At 45.1% G+C, this 10,971-nt stretch overlaps 1 protein-coding gene across 1 annotated transcript; it reads left to right on the top strand.

The window, feature by feature from the left end:
- Positions 1-181: 181 nt before the first annotated feature.
- Positions 182-2,459, top strand: LOC139453683 (mucin-6-like). Its single transcript, XM_071235158.1, has 2 exons — positions 182-199; positions 996-2,459. Exons 1-2 carry the CDS (start codon positions 182-184, stop codon positions 2,457-2,459), a joined length of 1,482 nt encoding a protein of 493 aa, XP_071091259.1.
- The last annotated feature ends 8,512 nt before the right edge of the window (positions 2,460-10,971 follow it).

Below are 10,971 nucleotides of genomic sequence, written 5' to 3'. Positions count from 1 at the left end.
CAGTGTCATGTTAATTCCAGCTATTGTAACAGTGTCATGTCACCTCCAGCTATTGTAACAGTGTCATGTCACTTCCAGCCATTGTAACAGCGTCATGTCACTTCCAGCCATTGTAACAGTGTCATGTCACCTCCAGCCATTGTACCAGTGTCATGGCACTTCCAGCCATTGTAACAGCGTCATGTCACTTCCAGCCATGGTAACAGTGTCATGTCACCTCCAGCCATTGTACCAGTGTCATGTCACTTCCAGCCATTGTAACAGTGTCATGTTAATTCGAGCCACTGTAACAGTGTCATGTCACTTCCAGCTATTGTAACAGTGTCATGTCAATTCGAGCCATTGTAACAGTGTCATGTCACTTCCACCCATAATAACAGTGTCAAGTTACTTTCAGCCAGGGAGTTGAACTCTGGTCGTTCAGGTTAACACCCAGAGCCATGCTGTCTCTATGATATTAATGAACTCCTGTATAACTGCTCTCTTCCTTTCTAATAAAGTGCAAGCTCTTATGGAAACATTTATCTGGACAATGATAAAAGTGTAATTTTGACCAGTTTGGTCATTTGATGAAGTCGGTGGTCTATGTCGTCAGAAACATAGTTGGGGTAATGAGGTGTACTCCTCGTCATCAAAGATAATAAGCTGGTATTAAACATTGACGTCATGTGCTGAATGTTCTTGGTGATTTATAGATTAACAAGCAGTAAAGACCCCTAGGGACATACTTAATATATCATATGGCATGTCATCAGCAGACTAGCGCTGAAGAGATCAGAAATCATAAGTGATTAATTGTATGCATGAATTATGTTTTATACTAGTAAATGCCACATGGTCTCATTGAAACGTGTATGTGTTTTGCCAGTAAAGGTTATTTAAAAAAAAGCTTTCAATAAATGTAATCTCCAAAATAGATTCCACAAGTTATCTTAGAATGATGTCTGCTGTAACTCCCATACTTAGTCGTAGAATTGAACACATTCCCTCTACAGGACACCACACCAGTCCTGCCGCTCTGCTCCTCTCACACCACACTCCCTCTACAGGACATCACACCAGTCCTGCCACTCTGCTCCTCTCACACCACACTCCCTCTACAGGACATCACACCAGTCCTGCCACTCTGCTCCTCTCACACCACACTCCCTCTACAGGACATCACACCAGTCCTGCCACTCTGCTCCTCTCACACCACACTCCCTCTACAGGACATCACACCAGTCCTGCCACTCTGCTCCTCTCACACCACACTCCCTCTACAGGACATCACACCAGTCCTGCCACTCTGCTCCTCTCACACCACACTCCCTCTACAGGACATCACACCAGTCCTGCCACTCTGCTCCTCTCACAACATGCTCCCTCTACAGGACACCACACCAGCCCTGCCACTCTGCATCACACCACACCAGTCCTGCCACTCTGCTCCTCTCACACCACGCTCCCTCTACAGGACATCACACCAGTCCTGCCACTCTGCTCCTCTCACACCACACTCCCTCTACAGGACATCACACCAGTCCTGCCACTCTGCTCCTCTCACAACATGCTCCCTCTACAGGACATCACACCACACCAGCCCTGCCACTCTGCATCACACCACACCAGTCCTGCCACTCTGCTCCTCTCACAACATGCTCCCTCTACAGGACATCACACCACACCAGTCCTGCCACTCTGCTCCTCTCACACCACACTCCCTCTACAGGACATCACACCAGTCCTGCCACTCTGCTCCTCTCACACCATACTCCCTCTACAGGACATCACACCAGTCCTGCCACTCTGCTCCTCTCACACCACACTCCCTCTACAGGACATCACACCAGTCCTGCCACTCTGCTCCTCTCACACCACACTCCCTCTACAGGACATCACACCAGTCCTGCCACTCTGCTCCTCTCACAACATGCTCCCTCTACAGGACATCACACCACACCAGCCCTGCCACTCTGCATCACACCACACCAGTCCTGCCACTCTGCTCCTCTCACACCACACTCCCTCTACAGGACATCACACCACACCATCCCTGCCACTCTGCATCACCCCACACCAGCCCTGCCACTCTGCTCCTCTCACACCACACTCCCTCTACAGGACATCACACCAGCCCTGCCGCTCTGCTCCTCTCACACCACACTCCCTCTACAGGACATCACACCAGCCCTGCCACTCTGCTCCTCTCACACCACACTCCCTCTACAGGACATCACACCAGTCCTGCCACTCTGCTCCTCTCACACCATACTCCCTCTACAGGACATCACACCAGTCCTGCCACTCTGCTCCTCTCACACCATACTCCCTCTACAGGACATCACACCAGTCCTGCCACTCTGCTCCTCTCACAACATGCTCCCTCTACAGGACATCACACCACACCAGCCCTGCCGCTCTGCTCCTCTCACACCACACTCCCTCTACAGGACATCACACCAGTCCTGCTGCTCTGATCCTCTCACAACATGCTCCCTCTACATCACACCAGTCCTGCCGCTCTGCTCCTCTCACAACATGCTCCCTCTACAGGACATCACACCAGCCCTGCCACTCTTCTCCTCTCACAACATGCCCAATCTCAGGGAATGGCTACACTGGATATTTTCCCAATCTCAGGGAATGGCTACAATGGATATTTTCCCAATCTCAGGGAATGGCTACACTGGATATTTTCCCAATCTCAGGGAATGGATACACTGGATGTTTTCCCAATCCGATATAATGACTACAAAAACACTGGATATTTTGCCAATTCCAGGCAATGACTTAACTGGATATTTTCTCAATCCCAGGCAATGACAAGACTGTTTTCCCAATCCCAGGCAATGACTAGACTGTGTGTTACCAATCCCAGGCAATGACTAGACTGTGTGTTACCAATCCCAGGCAATGACTAAACTGGGTGTTTTCCCAATCCCAGGCAATGACTTAACTGCGTGTTTTCCCAATCCCAGGCAATGACTTAACTGGGTGTTTTCCCAATCCCAGGCAATGACTTAACTGGGTGTTTTCCCAATCCCAGGCAATGACTAGACTGGGTGTTTTCCCAATCCCAGGCAATGACTAGACTGGTTATTTTCCCAATCAGAGACAATGACTAAACTGGATATTTTCCCAATCCCTGGCAATCACTAAATTTGGTGTTTTCCCAATCCCAGGCAATGACTTAACTGGGTGTTTTCTCAATCCCAGGCAATGACTAAACTGGGTGTTTTCCCAATCCCAGGCAATGACTAGACTGGGTGTTTTCCCAATCCCAGGCAATGACTTAACTGGGTGTTTTCCCAATCCCAGGCAATGACTAGACTGGGTATTTTCCCAATCCCAGGCAATGACTAGACTTGGTATTTTCCCAATCCGAGACAATGACTAAACTGGATATTTTCCCAATCCCAGGCAATGACTAGACTGGGTGTTTTCCCAATCCCAGGCAATGACTAGACTGGGTATTTTCCCAATCCCAGGCAATGACTTAACTGGGTGTTTTCCCAATCCCAGGCAATGACTTAACTGGGTGTTTTCCCAATCCGAGGCAATGACATGCCTTTCTATTTTTCCAATCCCAGGCAATGACTTAACTTGGTGTTTTCCCAATCCGAGACAATGACTAAACTGGGTGTTTTCCCAATCCCAGGCAATGACTAGACTGGTTATTTTCCCAATCAGAGACAATGACTAAACTGGATATTTTCCCAATCCCTGGCAATGACTAAACTGGGTGTTTTCCCAATCCCAGGCAATGACTTAACTGGGTGTTTTCCCAATCCCAGGCAATGACTTAACTGGGTGTTTTCCCAATCCCAGGCAATGACTAGACTGGGTGTTTTCCCAATCCCAGGCAATGACTAAACTGGATGTTTTCCCAATCCCAGGCAATGACTAAACTGGGTGTTTTCCCAATCCCAGGCAATGACTAGACTGGGTGTTTTCCCAATCCGAGGCAATGACTAGACTGTGTGTTACCAATCCCAGGCAATGACTAAACTGGATGTTTTCCCAATGCCAGGCAATGACTAAACTGGGTGTTTTCCCAATCCCAGGCAATGACATGCCTCTATATTTTTCCAATCCCAGGCAATGACTAGCCTTGGTATTTGCCCAACCCCAGGCAATGACTACACAGGATATTTTTAGGTCCCGGACAATCTCACACATACCCCTGCTTATAGCAAGTATGAGTAACTAATGTCCTTAAGCTCAACCCACCTGAAAGTATAAATTTCTCCAGAGAACCAGGTACATGAAGACACACAGTTAATATCAGTATCAACTGATTCACCTAATCGCGTATGTGAATACTGTAGAGATTATCCCAGGTTTACATTCCATGTTCATGTTCCTCTTGTGGCACAGGTGGTCCGCCCATGTGGCCGCCCCAGTGACACAAATGTGACAGTAGTCTTGTGTTATGTAGCAGTATATACTGTGTGTATTTTTAGTGTCTGTTGGTGGCAGCTAATTGAAGCCCTCGTAAAATGGTAATGTGACTGGATTATTTTGGTGGTATGCGTCAACCAGAAATTAAAGTTATTTCCCCACTTCACTTCTGGGACAAACTCCCCCACTCAAGATGATTCGCTAGGTAACAGTTTCTAGGAGGCTGGCTGAACCTTTATTAGCAAGATGGGGTGATTCGAGGCCTCCCTTCACGACCTGACTTGCGACTTATCCACTTGCCGAGTGAGGACGGAATCCCACCGACTGTCCTGCCAGCTTCGAACAGTGATTCCTGGATTCAAGAATGGAACACATGCCTCACTCAGTACATTCAACAGTTACAACATTTGGACAATCGTGAGTGCACGGATTATGTAATATGGCGTGTTATTTATTGTTGGGGCCACATATTTGACCCATTGTATTGCCTTCTATTACTGCAAATCTAATCTTGTATATTTTAATATAATTTTAATTATTTATTCACATTGTGTGGTTTACCGATATCCCAACAGTTCTGCAGGTACCGATTTCAGGGTTAACCTTCGTGTTTCAACTTGCGAATCAACTCGTAACACTAGATGTCCACTACAGCTTGTTTGCAACAGCTTATTAATTGAAGCATCATTCATTCAATCATCTTTACTCAGAGTAAAAATAATCCATTAATAAGACAGTCTTTTTGTATATGGTATTAAGTAGAAATTAGTGATATAAATTTGGCAACGCCTTCTTATAAACCCACTGCCAGGAAAGTCCAGCTTATTTCTTTGTTTTAAGGAAAGTCGACTGTCTTTCTTTGGGGTAAGAAAAGTCGACTTTTTTGTTTGTGGTAAGGAATGTTAACTTCATTTGAATGTGGTAAGGGAAGACGCCTCTATTTCTTGTGCTAAGGCCTACTTTGTAATTTTATTATGGAAAGAAAAGTCAACATTATCTGTTTGTAGTAAGAAAACTGTTATTTCTCTTTGGTAAGGAATGTCTACTTTTTAAACTTTTTGTGGCAGGGAAAGTCAACTTTATTTCTATGTGTTTAGAAAAGTCGACCTTAATATTTTGTGGAAAGGACAGTCGTGTCCATTTCTATGTGATAAGGAGAGTCGGTTTTATTTCTAAGTTGCAAGGAAAATCTATCTAATTTCATAATTTCTTTGAGGTATGGAAGGACCCCTGCATTTGTTTGTGGAAAGAAAATTTTAATTTTAATTTTTGCAATGAGGAAAGGAAAATCATCTTAAAGTTTTGTGGCAAAGAAAGTCAACTTAATTTTTTTGTGTTCAAGATAGTCGATTTTTTTCTTTTTGGAAAGAAAAAACGACTTTATGTTTTTGTGGTAAGGAAAGTCAATGATATTTCTTTGTAGTAAGGAAAGTCGACTTTATTTCCATGTGGTAAGAGGAGTCACGTCTATTTCTTTGTGATAAGGAAAGTCGACTTATTTCTTTGTGGTTAGAAATGTCAGCTTTATTTCTTTTGGGTGAGGAAAGTCTGTTCTGTTTATATTTTTAACAATCATTTTTTTATGTTTGTATATATTGTGCAACTAATGTATTTCCTTGGCTCCTGGGGTGTTTATTTGCAAACATCTCAGAATATATTTAGAGTATTTGGAAATGTTTCAAGGGGAACGCTTACATAAATTATATTTTAGGGTTAGTTAACTGGACAGAAGAATTACAACATAGAGCCTGTCAGTGTTTTTGCTGAAGAGTGTAGCTTTTTACACTTATTGGTGAGCAGTTCAGTCTACCAGGTATCAGCCCGCAGGTTTAAGTATGAGATCTGAAATTCAGTAAGAGGATTTGCACATATCTCCACCACAAATGGTACCCATGGAGGGGCTGCCGCAGAATAAGTAATACCCCTTGATTGTGAGACAGTAAAATGAGGTTCATGTTATAACATGTTTGACACCATACCCAGATGGCAATGATTCCTGCTCAAGCTATCAATCACTGGTGCAAGACAAGATTAATTACAGATCACTGTGATATAACTGGAGAAGGGAGACGAGGTGTACATAGTGTCCTTAAAATCAGATCTGTTGCTCCAACACGTTTCCTCTCTGTATGAAGATTTCAGAACACCTCCACAGGTCATATCAGGTGCATTTTCTAATCACTGAAGGATGGGTTCTAAATTCTTGATACCAGTGAGCAAAACATTCAGACAAGCTTTTCCGATCTCGAGAACAAATATAAGGTGAGGTGAGGTAATATATGGGGTTTAATATTTTTGCACTTATATAGTGATGAGCATGTTTGTGTGCGTGTGTGCATGCATGTTTGAGTGTCTGTGTGTGTCTGTGTGTGGTGTGACTGCTTGTACTTGTTCAGACGTATGCCGGTTTCATATAGTGCTAGCCAACTAAAATACCTTTCGCAGTTTAACAGACTATTCAGATGTGTGTGACTGATGAATAGGGTTCTGTTACAGGAGCAGCAGGTGTGTCTGGTGGGTCAGTGGGATTCTGTGACTGGAGCAGCAGGCGTGTCTGGTGGGTCAGTGGGATTCTGTGACTGGAGCAGCAGACGTGTGGTGGGTAAGTGGGATTCAATGACAGGAGGAGCAGATGTGTGTGGTGAGTAAGTGGGATTCTTTGACCGGAGCGGCAGACGTGTGGTGGGTGAGTGGGATTCTGTGACAGGAGGAGCAGATGTGTGTGGTGGGTGAGTGGGATGTCACATTGTAAAGAAAGCATGGGTCTGTGGGCGCATACCATATCACATTGTGAAGAAAGCATGGGTCAGTGGGCACATACCATGTCATATTGTAAAGAGAGCATGGGTCAGTGGGCACATACCATGTCACATTATAAAGAAAGCATGGGTCAGTGGGCACATACCATGTCATATTGTAAAGAGAGCATGGGTCAGTGGGCACATACCATGTCATATTGTAAAGAGAGCATGGGTCAGTGGGCACATACCATGTCACATTGTAAAGAAAGCATGGGTCAGTGGGCACATACCATGTCATATTGTAAAGAGAGCATGGGTCAGTGGGCACATACCATGTCATATTGTAAAGAAAGCATGGGTCAGTGGGCACATACCATGTCACATTGTAAAGAGAGCATGGGTCAGTGGGCACATACCATGTCATATTGTAAAGAAAGCATGGGTCAGTGGGCACATACCATGTCACATTGTAAAGAGAGCATGGGTCACTGGGGTTATACCATGTCACATTGTAAAGAAAGCATGGGTCTGTGGGCGCATACCATATCACATTGTGAAGAAAGAATGGGTCAGTGGGCGCATACCATGTCATACTGTGAAGAAAGAATGGGTCAGTGGGCGCATACCATGTCACATTGTAAAGACAGAATGGGTCTGTTGGTGCATACCATGTCATATTGTGAAGAAAGCATGGGTCAGTGGGTCCATACCATCTCACATTGTAAAGACAGCATGGGTCAGTGGGCACATACCATGTCACATGTTGTGAAGAAAGCATGGGTCAGTGGGCATATACCATGTCACTTGTTGTGAAGAAAGCATGGGTCAGTGGGCTTATACCATGTCACATGTTGTGAAGAAAGCATGGGTCAGTGGGCACATACCATGTCACTTGTTGTGACGAAAGCATGGGTCAGTGGGCGCATACCATGTCACATTGTGAAGAAAGCATGGGTCAGTGGGTGCATACCATGTCACTTGTTGTGAAGAAAGCATGGGTCAGTGGGTCCATACCATGTCACATTGTGAAGAAAGCATGGGTCAGTGGGTCCATACCATGTCATATTGTGAAGAAAGCATGGGTCAGTGGGTCCATACCATGTCACATTGTAAAGAAAGAATGGGTCAGTGGGTCCATATCATGTCACTTGTTGTGAAGAAAGCATGGGTCGGTGGGCGCATACCATGTCACATGTGAAGAAAGCATGGGTCAGTGGGCGCATACCATGTCACTTGTTGTGAAGAAAGCATGGGTCAGTGGGCGCATACCATGTCATATTGTGAAGAAAGCATGGGTCAGTGGGTCCATACCATCTCACATTGTAAAGACAGCATGGGTCGGTGGGCGCATACCATGTCATATTGTGAAGAAAGCATGGGTCAGTGGGTCCATACCATGTCACATTGTGAAGAAAGCATGGGTCAGTGGGTCCATACCATGTCATATTGTGAAGAAAGCATGGGTCAGTGGGTCCATACCATGTCACATTGTAAAGAAAGAATGGGTCAGTGGGTCCATATCATGTCACTTGTTGTGAAGAAAGCATGGGTCGGTGGGCGCATACCATGTCACATGTGAAGAAAGCATGGGTCAGTGGGCGCATACCATGTCACTTGTTGTGAAGAAAGCATGGGTCAGTGGGCGCATACCATGTCATATTGTGAAGAAAGCATGGGTCAGTGGGTCCATACCATCTCACATTGTAAAGACAGCATGGGTCGGTGGGCGCATACCATGTCATATTGTGAAGAAAGCATGGGTCAGTGGGTCCATACCATGTCACATTGTGAAGAAAGCATGGGTCAGTGGGTCCATACCGTGTCATATTGTGAAGAAAGCATGGGTCAGTGGGTCCATATCATGTCACTTGTTGTGAAGAAAGCATGGGTCGGTGGGCGCATACCATGTCACATGTGAAGAAAGCATGGGTCAGTGGGTCCATACCATGTCATATTGTGAAGAAAGCATGGGTCAGTGGGCGCATACCATGTCACTTGTTGTGAAGAAAGCCTGGGTCAGTGGGCGCATACCATGTCACTTGTTGTGAAGAAAGCCTGGGTCAGTGGGTCCATACCATGTCACATTGTGAAGAAAGCATGGGTCAGTGGGTCCATACCATGTCATATTGTGAAGAAAGCATGGGTCAGTGGGTCCATATCATGTCACTTGTTGTGAAGAAAGCATGGGTCAGTGGGTGCATACCATGTCACATTGTAAAGAAAGCATGGGTCGGTGGGCGCATACCATGTCACATGTGAAGAAAGCATGGGTCAGTGGGCGCATACCATGTCACATGTTGTGAAGAAAGCATGGGTCAGTGGGTGCATACCATGTCACATTATAAAGAAAGCATGGGTCAGTGTGTGCATACCATGTCACATTGTATAGAAAGAATGGGTCACTGGGCTTATACCATGTCACATTGTAAAGAAAGAATGGGTCAGTGGGCTTATACCATGTCACATGTTGTGAAGAAAGCATGGGTCAGTAGGCTTATATCATGTCACATTGTAAAGAAAGAATGGGTCAGTGGGCACATACCATGTCACATTGTAAAGAAAGCATGGGTCAGTGGGCTTATACCATGTCACATTGTAAAGAAAGAGTGGGTCACTGGGTGCATACCATGTCACATTGTGAAGAAAGAATGGGTCTCTGGGCTTATACCATGTCACATTGTATAGAAAGAATGGGTCTCTGGGCTTATACCATGTCAAATTGTAAAGAAAGCATGGGTTAGTGGGCTTATACTGTGTCACATTGTAAAGAAAGAGTGGGTCACTGGGCGCATACCATGTCACAATGTAAAGAAAGAATGAGTCACTGGGCTTATACCATGTCACATTGTAAAGAAAGAATTATTCAGTGGGCACATACCATATCACATTGTGAAGAAAGCATGGGTCAGTGGGTGCATACCATGTCACATTGTGAAGAAAGAATGGGTCAGTGGATGCATACCATATCACATTGTGAAGAAAGAATGGGTCAGTGGGCTTATACCATGACACATTGTAACGAAAGCATGGGTCAGTGGGCTTATATCATGTCACATGTTGTGAAGAAAGCATGGGTCAGTGGGCCTATACCATGTCACTTGTTGTGAAGAAAGCATGGGTCAGTGGGTGCATACCATGTCACTTGTTGTGAAGAAAGCATGGGTCAGTGGGTGCATACCATGTCACACTGTAAAGAAAGAATGGGTCAGTGGATGCATACCATGTCACATTGTTATGAAAGCATGGGTCAGTGGGTGCATACCATGTCACGCTGTAAAGAAAGAATGGGTCAGTGGGTGCATACCATGTCACATTGTAAAGAAAGAATGGGTCAGTGGGCGCATACCATGTCACATTGTAAAGAAAGAATGGGTCAGTGGGCACATACCATGTCACATTGTAAAAAAAGAGTGGGTCACTGGGCGCATACCATGTCACATTGTGAAGAAAGCATGGGTCAGTGGGCTTATATCATGTCACATGTTGTGAAGAAAGCATGGGTCAGTGGGCCTATACCATGTCACTTGTTGTGAAGAAAGCATGGGTCAGTGGGTGCATACCATGTCACTTGTTGTGAAGAAAGCATGGGTCAGTGGGCACATACCATGTAACACTGTAAAGAAAGAATGGGTCAGTGGGTGCATACCATGTCACACTGTAAAGAAAGCATGGATCAGTGGGTCCATACCATGTCACATTGTGAAGAAAGCATGGATCAGTGGGTCCATACCATGTCACATTGTGAAGAAAGCATGGGTCAGTGGGCACATACCATGTCACATGTTGTGAAGAAAGCATGGGTCAGTGGGCACATACCATGTCACATGTTGTGAAGAAAGCATGGGTC

This window comes from Haliotis cracherodii, unplaced genomic scaffold, assembly GCF_022045235.1.
Source record: "Haliotis cracherodii isolate W230 unplaced genomic scaffold, xgHalCrac1.p SCAF_10, whole genome shotgun sequence".
In the NCBI taxonomy this organism is placed as follows: Eukaryota; Metazoa; Mollusca; class Gastropoda; order Lepetellida; family Haliotidae; genus Haliotis; species Haliotis cracherodii.
The sequence above is the reverse complement of the archived record's forward strand: the minus strand, read 5'-3'. Positions and strand labels throughout refer to the sequence as shown.